The 18,427-nt window shown below is 45.6% G+C and overlaps 3 protein-coding genes and 1 non-coding gene across 4 annotated transcripts; all 4 read left to right on the top strand.

Annotated features, from left to right (window-relative positions):
* Nucleotides 1-4,050: 4,050 nt before the first annotated feature.
* Nucleotides 4,051-4,122, top strand: trnae-uuc (transfer RNA glutamic acid (anticodon UUC)). The gene has a single exon. It is a non-coding gene; the product is annotated as a tRNA-Glu (tRNA).
* A 1,220-nt stretch (nt 4,123-5,342) lies between these two features.
* Nucleotides 5,343-11,773, top strand: LOC117393433 (uncharacterized). Its single transcript, XM_033991549.1, has 10 exons — nt 5,343-5,417; nt 5,501-6,194; nt 6,579-7,047; nt 7,222-7,522; nt 10,747-10,854; nt 10,941-11,000; nt 11,124-11,180; nt 11,265-11,333; nt 11,409-11,471; nt 11,594-11,773. Exons 1-10 carry the CDS (start codon nt 5,343-5,345, stop codon nt 11,771-11,773), a joined length of 2,076 nt encoding a protein of 691 aa, XP_033847440.1.
* A 15-nt stretch (nt 11,774-11,788) lies between these two features.
* Nucleotides 11,789-15,093, top strand: LOC117393434 (glutathione S-transferase LANCL1-like). The gene is made up of 3 exons (XM_033991550.2): nt 11,789-13,094; nt 13,900-14,076; nt 14,627-15,093. Exons 1-3 carry the CDS (start codon nt 12,870-12,872, stop codon nt 14,915-14,917), a joined length of 693 nt encoding a protein of 230 aa, XP_033847441.2. The 5' UTR covers nt 11,789-12,869; the 3' UTR covers nt 14,918-15,093.
* A 476-nt stretch (nt 15,094-15,569) lies between these two features.
* On the top strand, nt 15,570-18,225 carry LOC117393435 (glutathione S-transferase LANCL1-like). Its single transcript, XM_033991551.2, has 2 exons — nt 15,570-17,009; nt 17,815-18,225. The coding sequence occupies exons 1-2, from the start codon at nt 16,785-16,787 to the stop codon at nt 18,034-18,036; spliced, it is 447 nt and encodes a 148-aa protein (XP_033847442.1). The 5' UTR covers nt 15,570-16,784; the 3' UTR covers nt 18,037-18,225.
* Nucleotides 18,226-18,427: the final 202 nt, after the last annotated feature.

Below are 18,427 nucleotides of genomic sequence, written 5' to 3'. Positions count from 1 at the left end.
GTTACTGACTGATACTACTAGTTCTTCTCCTATTACTACTGCTATTGGTACTATTATTCCTAGTCCTTCCCTTTAACCTGACAACTGAACCTCTCTCTCCCCACCTTTAACCCTACTATACAAGTGAGTCGTGATTGTGCGTGTACATGTTTAGACAGCTAGCAGACAAAACAAAAACAAATCACACACTGTAAACATTGAAACATGGTTAATCATTATACGAGTTGAATTTTACCTCAAATAGAAACAGAAGATAGGAAGGGCTGTCTCCTCCATGTTCTTGACTGTAGTCCATCTTAGACCCTTGTCCATCTTGATAGTTGATCTGTAAGCCTCTCTGACCCTACGTCTTACCCTAAGAAAATGCTACTCCTAATGCCATGGCTGCTACTACCACTCCTACCAAACAACCCTAATCCATCTTGAAGCCCCCGGTCCATCTTGAAGCCCCCCCTTGACCTGAACTGTGAAACTGTTTTGACCTACTTCTGACCCTACGATTCAAGTGACTTGTGTGGGTGCTCCTACCAAACAACCCTAATCCATCTTGAAGACCCCGGTCCATCTTGAAGCCCCCCTTCACCTGACCTGAGTGAGAACCTGCCTGACCCTGTTGCACTAATGTTACTGACTCATACTACTAGTTCTTCTCCTATTACTACCATTACAAATGCTACTGCTATTGGCACTATTATTCCTAGTCCTTCCCTTTAACCTGACAATTGAACCTCTCTCTCCCCACCTTTAACCCTACTATACAAGTGAGTTGTGATTGTGCATGTACATGTTTAGACAGCTAGCAGACAAAACAAAAACAAATCACACGCTGTAAACATTGAAACATGGTTAATCATTATACGAGTTGAATTTTACCTCAAATAGAAACAGAAGATAGGCAGGGCTGTCTCCTCCATGTTCTTGGCTGTCGTCCATCTTAGACCCTTGCCCATCTTGATAGTTGATTTGTAAGCCTCTCTGACCCTACGTCTTACCCTAAGAAAATACTACTCCTAATGCCATGGCTGCTACTACTACTCCTACCAAACAACCCTAATCCATCTTGAAGACCCCGGTCCATCTTGTAGCCCCCCCTTGACCTGAACTGTGAAACTGTTTTGACCTACTTCTGACCCTACGATTCAAGTGACTTGTGTGGGTGCTCCTACCAAACAACCCTAATCCATCTTGAAGACCCCGGTCCATCTTGAAGCCCCCCCTTGACCTGAGCTGTGAAACTGTTTTGACCTAATTCTGACCCTACGATATAAGTGAGTTGTGTAGGTGCTCCTACTATAAAGCCCTATTCCATCTTGAAGACCCCGGTCCATCTTGAAGCCCCCCCTTGACCTGAGCTGTGAAACTGTTTTGACCTAATTCTGACCCTACGATACAAGTGACTTGTGTAGGTGCTCCTACTATAAAGCCCTATTCCATCTTGATGACCCCGGTCCATCTTCTCTGACCTGACAATTGAACCTCTCTCTCCCCACCTTTAACCCTACTATACAAGTGAGTCGTGATTGTGCGTGTACATGTTTAGACAGCTAGCAGACAAAACAAAAACAAATCACACACTGTAAACATTGAAACATGGTTAATCATTATACGAGTTGAATTTTACCTCAAATAGAAACAGAAGATAGGAAGGGCTGTCTCCTCCATGTTCTTGGCTGTCGTCCATCTTGATAGTTGATCTGTAAGCCTCTCTGACCCTACGTCTTACCCTAAGAAAATGCTACTCCTAATGCCATGGCTGCTACTACCACTCCTACCAAACAACCCTAATCCATCTTGAAGACCCGGTCCATCTTGAAACCCCCTCTTCACCTGATCTGAGTGAGAACCTACCTGACCCTGTCTCTTACTCTATTGCACTACTAATGTTACTGACTGATACTACAACTACAATTACAAATGCTACTGCTACAGGTACTATTATTCCTACTCCTACCACATAACCCTAATACATCTTGAAGGCCTCCCTTTAACCTGACAATTGAACCTCTCTCTCCCCACCTTTTACCATACTATACAAGTGAGTCGTGATTGTGCATGTACATGTTTCACCATGTTTCAATGTTTACAGTGTGTGATTTGTTTTTGTCTGCTAGCTGTCTAATCATTATACAAGTTGAATTTTACACCAACTACACCAAAAAACACAACAATGACTTCACTGACAAAATCAACAACAAATCAACATGCAACAGCCACCACTCCACAACCTTAAGTAGTTACCAATCCACCAACAACACAGACACACCAAAACTGCTGAGAGCACCAAACAAGCCAAAAACAACTCCTGACTGACTTCACAATAGATACACAACAACACCACAACCATGTTACAAAACAAACAAAACAATGGGAAAGGTTGGCGGGTTTAACCTTAAGTGTCTCCGTAGATTGGGGCAGTGTCCGTGTACAACATGTTTAGACAGCTAGCAGACAAAAACAAATCACAACCTGTAAACATTGAAACATGATTAATCATTATACAAGTTGAATTTTACCTCAAACAGGAACAGATGGTTGGCAGGGTTGTCTCACTGAAAAAGTATAAGTCATTGTAAGGGTTGCATTTTTCCTCAAACAAGAAGCGAAGGTTAGGTGAAGGCATCTTCAAGGCCATTGTCTATTTTGTTTGACCTAGTACCCAGCCAACCGATCCATTCTACCATGTCAGCCCATAACAACCATAAGCCTACCAGATCAAAATTCCAAATCAACCAATCCAATGTTGCACCAAACACCAAACCAATACACCAAAAACCACAACAATTCACTGACAAAATCAACAACAAATCAACATGCAACAGCCACCACTCCACAACCTTAAGTAGTTACCAATCCACCAACAACACAGACACACCAAAACTGCTGAGAGCACCAAACAAGTCAAAAACAACTCCTGACTGACTTCACAATAGATACACAACAACACCACAACCATGTTACAAAACAAACAGAACAGACTAAACAATGGGAAAGGTTGGCGGGTTTAACCTTACGTGTCTCCGTAGATTGGGGCAGTGTCCGTGTTTACTCATAGCAGCAGAATTCGTATCACTAATACAATTGTTTGTTGCAGCGCTGGCAGCTCCGTGAAGAGGAGCTTCCCGCCAAATCGCAGGCAGGAAACACGTAGGCAGGAAACACGTGAGCAGGAAACACGTGGGCAGGAAACACGTGGGCAGGAAACACGTAACGGATGTGACGTCCTCTACCCCGCCTCCCCCCATGTGATCTGACTGCACCGTAGTCCGCGTCGCTTCTAGTCCCAATCCAGGCAACAGGGACGTGCACAGACAGAACGCAGGTGTGCACAAGCACCTGCTCCTTTTACTTAAGTCGTCAACACATTTTTTGGAGTTTTAACCCTTGTGCGTCCCTTGTGCAACTCTCACAAGGGGACTCCCCAGAGGGGGGTCATGTAGACCCCGGAAAGAGACTATTTTTTTTTTTTTTTTTTGGGGGGGAAGATGTGAGGTGTAGGGGGGGTGGAGGTAGGGGTGGGGTGACGGGGTGGGGGTGAAAGGGTGGTGGGGTGGGGGGGGGGGGGGGGGGGGGTGACGGGGACCCCAGCCTCTATCAGAATGAGATTCACACACGCACGCACACAACACACACAATGGGAGAGAGAGAGAGAGAGAGAGAGAGAGAGAGAGAGGTGGGGGGAAACTCAGTCAGCATGAGATTGGCACACACACACCCCCACCACACACACAGCACACACACACACACCCCCACACACACACCCCCCCACCCACACAGCACACACACACACACACACACCTCTGCACACGCATATATATACACATCTACACACTCACACACTCACATACAGACACACACTCATACACACGCACACGCACGCACACATACACAGCTACAAAAGCACCGTAGCGTACGGTGTAGTGGTTATAACTGCTGGTTTTCATTCAGACGGCCCGGGTTCGATTGCAGACTCCCCACGGAAGACGCGTCATAGACGCGCTCATACTATAGACTTCCGTCTAAAACAGTACGGTCTGGCGAGTCACAGTAGTGTCCCGTATGGTCTAGGGGTTAAGATTCCTGGCTTTCATCCAGGCGCCCCGGGTTCGACTCCCGGTATGGGAATGACTCCCTTTTCTGATCCGTAAACGTGCGTATTAACGATTTGTAAAATAAATTTAAACAAAAAAACAAAACAAAAACTGTACATACATAAAGAGATTTTATTCAACTTTAAAATGTACAAAATTAAATAATGTGTAGGATTGTAAATCGTAAAATACCGACATTCTTACTATGTTTATATTTTATCTTACTTCAGTTTGGTGATACAATTGTAAATGATTAGAATAATCTTTATCCACTCCAGGGAGTTCGTGCTGTCCGGTGACAAGTTACCGGTTATAGTGGTAGCTGGAGAGAGGAGATCTGAGGGAAAATAAATAAATAAATAAATAAATAAATAAAAATAAAAAACAAACTCGTTATCCAAAGTGCCGGAGGTAACTGTGTTTGGTGAAAGATTATTAACACTATCCGGTTTGAAGCCGTCACCTCCTGATTTCATTCAACTTTGCAATTTTTTTTTTTCTTCTTTGCTTTTAGTTTAGTTTTTTGTTTTTGCACACACACACACACACACACACCCCCACCCCCCCACACCCCCCCACACAACCCCACCTACACACACACACACACCCACATACACACACCCCCCACACGCACACCTACACACACACACACACACACACACACACACCCCACACACACACACACGCACAAAGAAACAAACAAACAAAAACAGAATGTCTCACTACTAAGCATCCCGTGGCATCGCTAGGTTGACGATGAAATAAGAAAAAAACCAAAACAACAACATCAAGAACAAATAAAAAGAACTACATAAAATTAAGAAATCCCTCCAACTCGAGCGGTCATGTCCCGCAGGAGACACGGGCTCGAATTTACACCTGGGTACGCGACAGGCTCCTCGCCCGGGCTTCCGGGACACGCCAGCCAGACACGGGTCTGGATCGAAGGCCTCGGGTCCCGCGAATCTCCTCCTCCTCGTCGTCGTCGTCTTCGTCCTCATTCTCCTGAAGATGACCATCGTGGCTTAGACCACAATTATCACAAGCAGCGCCGTGATGAAGATGACGGTGATGAAGATGATGATGAAGATGATGATGAAGATGAAGATGATGGCGGTGATGATCGCCGTCTTCGTCGTCATTCTCCTGAAGATGACCACAATTATCACAAGCAGTGGCGTGATGAAGATGAAGGAGGAGAAGATGAAGATGAAGGAGGAGAAGATGAAGATGAAGGAGGAGAAGATGAAGATGATGATGCAGAAGATGAAGATGATGGAGAAGATGATGGAGAAGATGATGGAGAAGATGATGAAGGAGAAGAAGAAGGTGAAGGAGAAGAAGTAGAAGAAGAAGTAGAAGAAGAAGTACAAATGTTTTCAAAACACGGGGACATCACGTGGAGCTCGAAGCCGCCTCCGCGGACGTCGCTCAGGGGCCCTCAGTCGATCGCGGCCTCGGAACGAGTCCCGCGAGGCGGACCGACCGCCGCGGCCCGCGAGGCCTCCAGGGACGTGTTATCCACTTTCCTGGCGTACTTCACCCCCGAGCTAGAGGACATAGTGATCGAGATGACCAACCTGGAAGGGGTCAGGAGGACGACGCGGAGGCGTCGGGGGCGAGACGCAGAGGGTGAACAGGGCGAGGGAGGCGAAGAAGGCGGCGGCGGAGGAGGAGGAGAAGGAGGGGGAGGAGAGGGCAGAGCAGAGCCGGTGAGAAGCCGGTGGAAGCCCGTGGATCGCACCGAGTTACGCGCCTACGTGGGGCTGCTGATCCTGGCCGGAGTCTACAGGTCGAGGGGTGAGGCGTGTGAAAGTCTCTGGGACGCGGAGAGCGGGCGCGCCGTATTCCGCGCCACCATGCCTCTGAAGACCTTCAGATCCTACTCCAGCGTCCTGCGCTTCGACGATCGCGAGACCAGAGAGGCGAGACGCGCGGCGGCGGCGTCGTCTTCTTCTTCTTCTTCTTCTTCTTCTTCTTCTTCCTCTTACGGAGACAAACTGGCACCCGTCAGGAAACTGTGGGACGCTTGGTGCCAGCGGCTGCCGCTCCTATACGATCCCGGACCGGAGGTCACCGTGGACGAGAGGCTGGTTGCCTTTAAAGGTAATCAATAAATCAATCAATAAATCAATCAATAAATCAATCAATAAATCAATCAATCAATTCAAAAAAAAAGGAGGTGGTGTGAGAGCGTGAGGAAGAGGAAAGGCACCTGTCTCTCTTCTCTCTATCTGAGACAGAAAGAGGAGACACACACAGAGAGAGGGGACACACACACACACACACACACACACACACAGAGAGAGAGAGAGAGAGAGAGAGAGAGACAGAGAGAGAGACAGAGAGAGAGACAGAGAGAGAGAGAAAGATTGTGCCAAAGGACCAGTTAGCAGCTTTCCACCCCTAAAAATAATAATAATAATAATAATAATAATAATAATAATAATTTATTATTATTATTATTTTTTTTTAATAAATACATTCCAGGCCGTTGCCCCTTCCGCCAGTACATGCCCTCCAAACCCGCAAAATACGGCATCAAGCTATGGGCCGTGTGCGACGCGCGGTCCAGTTACGCGTGGAAAATGCAGGTGTACACCGGTAAACCTCGACAAGGAGCGCCCGCGGAGAAGAACCTGGCCACGCGAGTCGCGCTGGACCTCACCGAGGGACTGGGACCGGGCCGCACCGTGACGTGCGACAACTTTTTCACCTCGTTCGAGCTCGCCCGGAGGCTGTTCTTCGAGAGGGGACTCACCCTATTAGGTACGCTGCGCGCCAACAGGACGGAGGTCCCGCGCGAACTGGCCTGCCCGCCTACTACCCGGGGGAACGGCAGACGGGTCGGATCCTTCTCGTTCGCGTTCGCCACCGGGGAGGGGGGAGGCCCCTCGGTCGCCCTAATCTCCTATCTGGCCAAAAAGACCAGGAACGTGCTGATCCTCACCACGGTGCCGCAGCACCTGCGCGGAGAGCCGGGAGAAGAAGCGAGAGAGGGAGCGGGAGGAGGAGGAAGAGGAGGAAGAGGAGGAGGAGGAGGAGGAGCAGGAGGAGGAAGAGGAGGAAGAGGAGGAAGAGGAGGAAGAGGAGGAAGAGGAGGACGAAGCCGAGAAAGAGACCGTAGTATTAGTGACGAACAAGAACAACAACAACAACAACAACACAAACCTGCTGCTGTGCTCCATTACAATCGTACCAAGGGAGGAGTGGACAACCTGGATAAAGTCACAGGTACGTACAGCTGCAGGAGAAAAACCTGCCGCTGGCCCATGGTCATCTTTCACAACATGATCGACGTGTCCGCGTACAACGCGTTCGTTCTCTGGAGAGAGCTGAACCCGACGTGGATGCCCGGCAAACGCAACAGACGCAGACTGTTCTTGGAGCAGCTGGGCAGGGCGCTCGTGGGTCCCAGCGTAATCAGGAGGAGTGCGGGCAGAGGGGAGAGGGGCCGCGGCGGCGGAGGAGGAGGAGGAGGAAGAAGAACCCGGGACCACGGCGACGGAGATGAGCAGGACGGAGAGGAGGAGGAGGAGGAGGAGGAGGAGGACGGAGAGAACGAACCCGGGACGTACCCGCGTCCGAAATCGCGACACGCGCCTGTACCGGCGAAGAGGAAGAGGTGTCGAACGTGCCCCAGAAGCAAAGACATTAAAACTACAAATGTGTGCCGGGGGTGCGGTGTGCACGTGTGCGCAAAGTGCGCTCTATCCTTCTGCCCCCCTTGTGCTCCGGTCTGATTTTATATTATTTTATTTTATCTATTTTATTTTATTCATTTATTTGGATTTTGTTTTTTTATTTTTATTTTTATTTTTTTACATTTTTTTTTGTAGGTTTATGGTTCTCATCATTCATCCCTTTGTTTTGTTTTGTATCCACGCCCTCTAGTGGTATTAAAGGGGTTTAGCAAAAGATCAGATTTAACCTGGCTCAAATACCAAATAGCTGTGTTCTCTGGTTTATAGACTATGAATGTATCCATAAATAAATGAACTAAACAAAAAAAAAACTACTTTTTTTTCATTACCTCTGTCTCTGTTATTACATTTTTAACAAGGTGTACACACACACACACCCCCACACACACCCACACACACCCCCACACCCCCCCACACACACACACCCCCACCCACGCACGCATATATATAAAGTAGCTATAATCTATTTTGCCTATTGATAGTCAAAGGGAAATGTTAATTCCTTACTCCATTCAATCTAAAGAAAAATAAAGGGCTGCAACGACTACACCTTGATTTTTCACGTTCTACAATAAATAATTAAAAATAACTTACGTAAATTACGTAACTTATATAACTTACCTAACGTACGTAACTTACTTAGAAAGGTATGCGAATGGCAGCGAATTGGGACAAGACCTAAGACTTTCCCCACCCAACCCCTCCGACGGGACGTCTCCCCCACACGCACGCACACACGCGCGCACGCACACACACACACACACACACACACACACACACACACACACACACACACAGAGGAGACACACACACACAGAGAGAGAGAGAGAGAGAGAGAGGACACACACAGAGAGAGAGAGAGAGAGAGAGGACACACACACAAACACACAAACACACACACACAACCCCAACCCTCCCACCACCACCCAGGGTTATTATATTTTTATTTATTTTAAAAAATATCCCATAGGACCCCCCACCCTCCCACCCCAACTCAACCCTCCAACCTACCCTGTCATCCCTCCCAACCCCCCCCCCCCCAGAGTCCTCCTCCATTTTGTATTTTTTTAATTTATTTTATTGTCATCAATGGGACTGGGGTCTCCACACACCCCCCCTCACCCCCCCCCCCCATCCTATCCCATAGGACCCCCCACCCTCCCACCCCAACTCAACCCTCCAACCTACCCTGTCATCCCTCCCAACCCCGCCGCCCAGAGTCCTCCTCCATTTTGTATTTTTTAAATTTATTTTATTGTCATCAATGGGATAACAATAATTGCCATCCCATCCCATAGGAATGGCAGCATAGGTTCATGCTGCGACTCGGGGGGTCCTGGTAACCCCCCACCGCTAGGGGGGTCCTGGTGACCCCATCAAAGTCTTTCTCCGTTGATTTAGTTATTTTATTTTATTTTTTTTCCACAAACGGACTTGGGGGGTCTCCGGGACCCCCGGCGCTCCACTATAGGTTCATGCTGCGACTCGGGGGTCCTGGTAACCCCCTTGGGGAGCACAAGGGTTAAAAACAGCCATACATAAAGTGTATAAAATCCTGCTTTTTGGGTTGGTTGTTTAGACAGTAGAATTATAGAATGTAGTGGTGTATGTGCATTCACACTGATGGAGCCATTATGTGTTTATGATAATTCCAATACTTTTAACTGGATTTGGACCGTAGAGAAGTTTTTCGCCCATACTGGACTAGCTCATTGCGTAACCTTTGGCAACCATTCCATGGTTGCCAAAGGTTACGCAACATTCAAATAATAACAACATAATGTTGCTATGCACAACATATGCACAACATTCGAATTCTTCGCCATTTCGCTCTTGTCCCTGAGAGAGAAGCCACGCACTTGTTCTCCGCAGACTAAGCTAACGGCTAATAGCAGCTAAACTAGCTCCACCGCAGCCTCACGCAGCTTTGTTTTTGTTCCCACAGCACTTGAACTTCATCAGCCTTCAAGTTCAGCAGCACTTGAACACCACCAGCCTTCAAGTTCAACTGTGGCATGGTAAAGAAAATCTGTCTTTTTAAAAAGCATTTGCGATGATTATTAGCATAAATAACAACGTTAGCTATAAGGCTACTTTCAGTATTTACTACTTCTACTTGGTATCAGTAATTTTGACAAAGTAGCACTAACTAGCTGAAACACTGAAAACAGAAATATAAATGGAAAATATAAATGTATACTTCTATAGGTTCTATAGGCTCCATGGTTAAATATTAAAAGGCCAAACTTTGAACATGGTTTAATAAAGTTCAGTAGCATGTTCATATTTAAATATATTGTTTGCTAAGGCCATATTTGGCCCAAACACTGATTTTATACTAAAGATACTTGTACTATAGTTGTACAAAAAGAATGAATCCTCCATGTATATATATATATATGTTTTTAATAAATTAAAGGGGTTTTCTTTGTAAATATATCATTAGAAGACTAAATCTTTGAAGGTACAGTTGCCAGTTTCTTCTAATAAATCTGCTCAATAGTTGGTGAACTTACAACAACCCAGAGTATTTTATTTAATGTTGCTTACTGAAAAGAAGTGTTGTGTTTTATTGAATTTTATTGAATTTGGAGTGGATCAACACAAAGTGGCCAAATGTTCGATTCGAGTATTGATTGCAGTAACATTGATCAGCTTATTCATGATTTAGAAACTACAATACATTTACAACACTAACCAAATAAAACATGAACAATGCACACAGATAATAAAATAAGCATCCTGTTGCACTACATTTGTTTTTTGAAAAATAACCCCGATTGCCCAGGTCTTTGAAAACTTGGAGATGCGGTGTATTATTCTTTTGATTGCTGTTTATCCACCTTCCAGCCACAAACTCCTGTAGTGAGATTTTGAAAAAGACCTTAATTAGTTTGTCATTTAGATACTGTCTTTTAGCATACATTTAATGTTGATTTTCTTCTGTCCAACAGGGCGGCAGGAAGAGGAAGAGGTCTCCGGCGCCTGCCCCTCGGACCACTCGTGCCCGCCGCGGTGACCCTTCAGCAAGGGGCAGCTCTCAACCCTCCTCTTCCGCTCCGGTAGGCCTGGTCACACTTGCCCTTTGCTCTTTTTATAATGTTGTTATAAAGACAGTAGTATTCACCTGTGTGTTCTGATGTTCCAGCTCCAGAGACCGGACAGCCCTGGGCCCTCCTCCACTGGGACGCCCGCAGCTCCTCAGCTGGTAAGCTTCATGCATTTAACTAAAATCTATCTCTTGGTGGTTTAGAATGTTTGTGGGAATTTTAAGATGTTTTTATCCCTTTTACATTTTTACCTCTTTTAAACCAAACTTAAACTTTTGCAGGCTGCCAGCAGCAGACGCCCTCTGCCTCGGCAGACTGGTCCTTCTGCTCATGTGCAGGTGAGTTTGACCTGTCTTAAATATTCAGTGACAATTAACTGCATGAAATGTCAAATGGCTCATGCTCTTTTTCTTGATTCCCAGCCTGCTGAGAGTCGCAGCCCTGCGCTCTCCACCTCTGGCTCCTCTGTACCCCCTCACCCTGGTGCTCAGGTAAGTCTAATGTTTCTCCGAATGATACATTGTGCCGTTGTTACATTGTGTTTGACATATGTCTTGTTTGAGCAGCCTGGAGGCCGACAGCTGCTCCCTCTCTGGGTCCATGTTTGGGACGAGTCCCTGTTCTGGGAGGTATGCAGGACCCTACACTAGAATACTGTTGATCACATGTAACACGGACACAATACTCTAAACTTTAGAGTATTGGGTCCGTGTTAGACTTTAGATTGTAAAGTGACTGTGCTCTCTTTCAGCTTTTGGGGACTATGCTTCCCAACCTGCACCACATGGACCAGGAGGTTTGGATGTACGTCTCTGGCTCAGACTCCATGCTGGTGACTACCCCCTGGACGTCTGCCTCCACTGTCCGTGAGGTTGAGGAGACCCTGGAGACCTGGCATTTCAGCTACTGGCCCTACGGCAGCGAGCTGTAAGTCCCTACGCTGTGGGGTTTAACCATTCTCTTGTTGTTTTATAATGACAGGTACAGGTAGATATTGTCACAAGTTCTCAGGTGAGTAGTACTGTGTCTTTTTACTTGATAATGCCATTTTGAGTTTAAGGTTTGTAACATAGCAGGAAGAGAACATGCTTGGACTCTGCAGCACTCACCGTGATGGTCCGAATACCTGCTTCTGCCCACACTGTATCCAGTGACCTTTTGGGACTGCATTGGGTCCTGTCTCATGGAATGGTGAAGCTCTAGGATGCCAGTTTACAGAATGCATGCATTCACAACGTACAGATGTCACAGCACTTTAAATGGATGATCAATGGAAAAAGAAAACCAGAGGGTTGCATGGATAAAGTCAAATGGTGGTGCCTCAGGTAGAAGCAAATCCCACATGAAAACACAGTGTAATTCACTGAACCAAGACTAAACTAGGTCTAAAACAGGACTAAACCAGGACTGAACTGAGGATAAACCAGGACGAAATCAGGACTGAACCAGGGCTAAACAAGGACAGGAAATTGACTCTTGTGAGTTTTACGTTATGTTATAATGTTGTTACCTCCTCAAAAACATTCCGGGAGTTGTGTCTTGTTTCATCTGCACATGTTTGAATAATCCTTTATTATTAGTCTATATCTCCAAAGCTCAGAATGCAGTTCCACCTTTTGATGTCATGAAACGGTAGTTTTCCAGTTAATGGCTACCTTTTACCTTTTGTTCAGTAGAGATTGGCCTGAAAACACCAAAAGGACTCAAGTGAAGGTGTATGGAGTTTAAAAACACAGTAGAGCTTTTCCTGTATTACCACATGACATGACAAGGATTTTTTTCTGTTTGAGAAAAGAACTCAGCCTAAATATGCAGAGTTTGTGAGTTAAACATGTGTGAATGAAACAAAACACAACTCCACGTCTGTTTTTGATGAGGAAACATTGTAACATAAATCAGAAAATAGTGTAATATGGGCCCTTTATTCACTTTAGAAACTATTAAAAACAAGGACAGTTTATGTTTATTCAATTAAATTTTAGGAATTCAACAATAATACTACAAACAGATCTGTGTGTAGCTTGAATATGATATTTGTTTCTCACTGGACACTGCCCCCTGTCTGTCAGCCCGGGTTGGTGTCTTCAGTGGAGCAGTTGCACAGACTGGTGAAGCCCAGCGTAGACTATGTGTGCGGCCTTAAGTTCCCCTCTGGAAACTACCCTCCCTGTGTGGGGGACGAGCGGGACCTGCTGGTGCACTGGTGTCACGGATCTCCGGGGGTCGTCTACATGCTGCTGCAGGCCTACAAGGTAATAGAGAAAGTACTACACAGAATACTTCACAAAGTACCATTACAAAATCTATTGTCAGGTTGATTTTAAAGTGCTACCCAAGATACTTTTACTCTTAAGAGGCTCTGTAACATTCTACCTTAAGTATAGAAAGAGGTGATTCAGTAGACAGGCTAACAGTGCTCTCTTGTGGTCGAATCAAGTCATATCTGTTGTGTTTTTGAACAGTTTTTATTATTAAGGTTAATTGTAACATTTTCTTGAGTCGACTATGGAAGAAAAGATTTCAGAGGTGGTCATCAAGTAGTTGCGGTTGTCATCCAAATATTCAGTGTAATATAGACGACTGTGCTGACATTAAAATAAAATAAAAAATAATACTTTTTGAATTTTTTTTTAATTATTTTTTTCTGGGATAGAGCATATTAATAAGCATTTAACTGTAAATCTGGCAGAGGTTGTTTTTCCTGGACAGATGTGGAGTTTTTATTAAAGTAATGAAATAATTATTATGAAAATCAAACGTATGACTTTTTTACCAATTCTATTTTATTATCATTATTATGTTATTTATTTATTTAATCAAAATTTAAATCATAAATTAAAAAGTCGCAAGTGAAGAAAAATGCTCCAAACTGTTCTAATTGACCCTTTTTCAATTAAAGAGCAAAATTTGTTTCATATTTTAATGTTCTCTTCCAAATTTGGTGACTAACTTTACATTTACATTCACGTTAATTTAAAAATCAGATATCAGGTAAATATTAGTCCGAATGAGCAGTGATCCGGACTTTAGCTGGTCTGTCTTTTCCTCTCTCTGCAGGTGTTTGGAGGCCCTGGATACCTGGAGGACGCTCTGCAGTGTGGGGAGGTGGTGTGGAGGTACGGCCTGCTCAAGAAGGGCTACGGCCTTTGCCACGGAGCCGCCGGGAACGCCTACACTTTCCTGTCCCTGTACCGGCACACGGGGGACCCCAAGCACCTGTACCGCGCCTGCATGGTGAGACCACACTCGCCAACCTACAAACTAACCCAACTAAAATAACTCGACCAACTAACACTAAACCAAGTACATGTAGCACTCCTGCATGGTGAGAGCAGACTTAACAACCTACTAACTAACCCTAACCCGACTAAAGCTAACCCCAAGCACCTGTACTGCGCCAAAGATTTACCCCCTAAAGCTCAGTCTCATAATGGAATGATAATCTCTCCCTCTTCTCTTTTCTCCCCTATCTCTTCTCTCTTTCTCTCTCTTGTCTCTTCTCTCCCTCTCTCTGTTCTCTCTCTTCCTTCTCTCTCTCTTCTTTCTTCACCCTCTCTTCTCTTCCCTCTTTCTCGTCTCTTTCCATCCTCTCGCTCTCTCCCTTTGTCTCTCTCTCTCTTTTTCTCCCTCTCTGGGCACCTCTTTTTAACTCTCTCTCCTCCTTTCTCCATGTCTCTTACCTGTTACTTCTCTTATTCCCTCTGCCATCCATGTATATATATATATATATATATGTTTTTAATAAATTAAAGGGGTTTTCTTTGTAAATATATCATTAGAGAAGCCCCCCATGGAAAGAAAAAGATCAAGGCCAGTTACGTCGCCCGGACTGGCGTTACTGGGGCCCCACCCTGGAGCGGGCCTTTCCCCACGGGGCCCGGTCGGGCCCAGCCCGAAGGAACGACGTGGGGCCGTCCTCCCGTGGACCCACCACCTGCGGGAGGAGCCATGCGGGGCGGGTGCAAAGAGATCCGGGCGGCAGTCGAAGGCAGGGACCTCGACGACTGGATCTCCGGACATGGAGACTAGCTCTGGGGACGTGGAACGTCACCTCGCTGGGGGGGAAGGAGCCTGAGCTTGTGCGGGAGGTTGAGCGTTACCGGCTAGATATAGTCGGCCTCACCTCCACGCACAGCTCGGGCTCTGGAACCCAACTTCTTGAGAGGGGTTGGACTCTCCATTTCTCTGGCGTTGCCCGCGGGGAGCGGCGGCGAGCTGGTGTGGGCTTGCTCATTGCCCCACAGCTCAGCCGCTGCGTGTTGGGGTTCACTCCGGTGAACGAGAGGGTCGCGTCCCTGCGCCTTCGGGTCAGGGACAGGTCTCTCACTGTTGTGTCGGCCTACGGGCCAAACAGCAGTGCAGAGTACCCGGCCTTCTTGGAGTCCTTGGGAGGGGTACTAGACAGTGCACCAACCGGGGACTCCGTTGTTCTCCTGGGGGACGACAGTGACACTTGGAGGGGCGTGATTGGGAGGAACGGCCTCCCCGATCTGAACCCGAGCGGTGTTTTGTTATTGGACTTCTGTGCTAGTCACAGCTTGTCCATAACAAACACCATGTTCGAGCACAAGGGTGTCCATCGGTGCACATGGCACCAGGACACTCTAGGTCGGAGGTCGATGATCGACTTTGTTGTCGTGTCATCTGACCTCCGACCGCGTGTCTTGGACACTCGGGTGAAGAGAGGGGCTGAGCTGTCAACTGATCACCACCTGGTGGTGAGTTGGATCCGCTGGCGGAGGAGGAAGCCGGACAGACCTGGACGTCTGCCTCCACTGTCCGTGAGGTTGAGGAGACCCTGGAGACCTGGCATTTCAGCTACTGGCCCTACGGCAGCGAACTGTAAGTCCCTACGCTGTGGGGTTTAACCATTCTCTTGTTGTTTTATAATGACAGGTACAGGTAGATATTGTCACAAGTTCTCAGGTGAGTAGTACTGTGTCTTTTTACTTGATAATGCCATTTTGAGTTTAAGGTTTGTAACATAGCAGGAAGAGAACATGCTTGGACTCTGCAGCACTCACCGTGATGGTCCGAATACCTGCTTCTGCCCACACTGTATCCAGTGACCTTTTGGGACTGCATTGGGTCCTGTCTCATGGAATGGTGAAGCTCTAGGATGCCAGTTTACAGAATGCATGCATTCACAACGTACAGATGTCACAGCACTTTAAATGGATGATCAATGGAAAAAGAAAACCAGAGGGTTGCATGGATAAAGTCAAATGGTGGTGCCTCAGGTAGAAGCAAATCCCACATGAAAACACAGTGTAATTCACTGAACCAAGACTAAACTAGGTCTAAAACAGGACTAAACCAGGACTGAACTGAGGATAAACCAGGACGAAATCAGGACTGAACCAGGGCTAAACAAGGACAGGAAATTGACTCTTGTGAGTTTTACGTTATGTTATAATGTTGTTACCTCCTCAAAAACATTCCGGGAGTTGTGTCTTGTTTCATCTGCACATGTTTGAATAATCCTTTATTATTAGTCTATATCTCCAAAGCTCAGAATGCAGTTCCACCTTTTGATGTCATGAAACGGTAGTTTTCCAGTTAATGGCTACCTTTTACCTTTTGTTCAGTAGAGATTGGCCTGAAAACACCAAAAGGACTCAAGTGAAGGTGTATGGAGTTTAAAAACACAGTAGAGCTTTTCCTGTATTACCACATGACATGACAAGGATTTTTTTCTGTTTGAGAAAAGAACTCAGCCTAAATATGCAGAGTTTGTGAGTTAAACATGTGTGAATGAAACAAAACACAACTCCACGTCTGTTTTTGATGAGGAAACATTGTAACATAAATCAGAAAATAGTGTAATATGGGCCCTTTATTCACTTTAGAAACTATTAAAAACAAGGACAGTTTATGTTTATTCAATTAAATTTTAGGAATTCAACAATAATACTACAAACAGATCTGTGTGTAGCTTGAATATGATATTTGTTTCTCACTGGACACTGCCCCCTGTCTGTCAGCCCGGGTTGGTGTCTTCAGTGGAGCAGTTGCACAGACTGGTGAAGCCCAGCGTAGACTATGTGTGCGGCCTTAAGTTCCCCTCTGGAAACTACCCTCCCTGTGTGGGGGACGAGCGGGACCTGCTGGTGCACTGGTGTCACGGATCTCCGGGGGTCGTCTACATGCTGCTGCAGGCCTACAAGGTAATAGAGAAAGTACTACACAGAATACTTCACAAAGTACCATTACAAAATCTATTGTCAGGTTGATTTTAAAGTGCTACCCAAGATACTTTTACTCTTAAGAGGCTCTGTAACATTCTACCTTAAGTATAGAAAGAGGTGATTCAGTAGACAGGCTAACAGTGCTCTCTTGTGGTCGAATCAAGTCATATCTGTTGTGTTTTTGAACAGTTTTTATTATTAAGGTTAATTGTAACATTTTCTTGAGTCGACTATGGAAGAAAAGATTTCAGAGGTGGTCATCAAGTAGTTGCGGTTGTCATCCAAATATTCAGTGTAATATAGACGACTGTGCTGACATTAAAATAAAATAAAAAATAATACTTTTTGAATTTTTTTTAAATTATTTTTTTCTGGGATAGAGCATATTAATAAGCATTTAACTGTAAATCTGGCAGAGGTTGTTTTTCCTGGACAGATGTGGAGTTTTTATTAAAGTAATGAAATAATTATTATGAAAATCAAACGTATGACTTTTTTACCAATTCTATTTTATTATCATTATTATGTTATTTATTTATTTAATCAAAATTTAAATCATAAATTAAAAAGTCGCAAGTGAAGAAAAATGCTCCAAACTGTTCTAATTGACCCTTTTTCAATTAAAGAGCAAAATTTGTTTCATATTTTAATGTTCTCTTCCAAATTTGGTGACTAACTTTACATTTACATTCACGTTAATTTAAAAATCAGATATCAGGTAAATATTAGTCCGAATGAGCAGTGATCCGGACTTTAGCTGGTCTGTCTTTTCCTCTCTCTGCAGGTGTTTGGAGGCCCTGGATACCTGGAGGACGCTCTGCAGTGTGGGGAGGTGGTGTGGAGGTACGGCCTGCTCAAGAAGGGCTACGGCCTTTGCCACGGAGCCGCCGGGAACGCCTACACTTTCCTGTCCCTGTACCGGCACACGGGGGACCCCAAGCACCTGTACCGCGCCTGCATGGTGAGACCACACTCGCCAACCTACAAACTAACCCAACTAAAATAACTCGACCAACTAACACTAAACCAAGTACATGTAGCACTCCTGCATGGTGAGAGCAGACTTAACAACCTACTAACTAACCCTAACCCGACTAAAGCTAACCCCAAGCACCTGTACTGCGCCAAAGATTTACCCCCTAAAGCTCAGTCTCATAATGGAATGATAATCTCTCCCTCTTCTCTTTTCTCCCCTATCTCTTCTCTCTTTCTCTCTCTTGTCTCTTCTCTCCCTCTCTCTGTTCTCTCCCTTTGTCTCTCTCTCTCTTCTTCTCCCTCTCTTCTCTTCCCTCTTTTGTCGTCTCTTTCCATCCTCTCGCTCTCTCCCTTTGTCTCTCTCTCTCTTTTCTCCCTCTCTGGGCACCTCTTTTTAACTCTCTCTCCTCCTTTCTCCATGT

The sequence above is a fragment of the Periophthalmus magnuspinnatus genome, unplaced genomic scaffold (genome assembly GCF_009829125.3).
Source record: "Periophthalmus magnuspinnatus isolate fPerMag1 unplaced genomic scaffold, fPerMag1.2.pri scaffold_121_arrow_ctg1, whole genome shotgun sequence".
Taxonomy (NCBI): domain Eukaryota; kingdom Metazoa; phylum Chordata; class Actinopteri; order Gobiiformes; family Gobiidae; genus Periophthalmus; species Periophthalmus magnuspinnatus.
This window is presented reverse-complemented; position numbering and strand designations above follow the sequence as displayed.

Excerpts from the sequence above, each read along its gene's own strand:
- LOC117393433 (XM_033991549.1), top strand. The coding sequence starts at position 5,343 with ATGATGCAGAAGATGAAGATGATGGAGAAGATGATGGAGAAGATGATG. Across the intron at positions 11,001-11,123 it reads CGCCCGCAGCTCCTCAGCTG|GCTGCCAGCAGCAGACGCCC; the intron begins GTAAGCTTCATG and ends AAACTTTTGCAG. Across the intron at positions 11,334-11,408 it reads CCCCTCACCCTGGTGCTCAG|CCTGGAGGCCGACAGCTGCT; the intron begins GTAAGTCTAATG and ends TTGTTTGAGCAG.
- LOC117393434 (XM_033991550.2), top strand. The coding sequence starts at position 12,870 with ATGATATTTGTTTCTCACTGGACACTGCCCCCTGTCTGTCAGCCCGGG. Across the intron at positions 13,095-13,899 it reads TGCTGCTGCAGGCCTACAAG|GTGTTTGGAGGCCCTGGATA; the intron begins GTAATAGAGAAA and ends CTCTCTCTGCAG. Across the intron at positions 14,077-14,626 it reads ACCTGTACCGCGCCTGCATG|CCCCCCATGGAAAGAAAAAG; the intron begins GTGAGACCACAC and ends TCATTAGAGAAG.
- LOC117393435 (XM_033991551.2), top strand. The coding sequence starts at position 16,785 with ATGATATTTGTTTCTCACTGGACACTGCCCCCTGTCTGTCAGCCCGGG. Across the intron at positions 17,010-17,814 it reads TGCTGCTGCAGGCCTACAAG|GTGTTTGGAGGCCCTGGATA; the intron begins GTAATAGAGAAA and ends CTCTCTCTGCAG.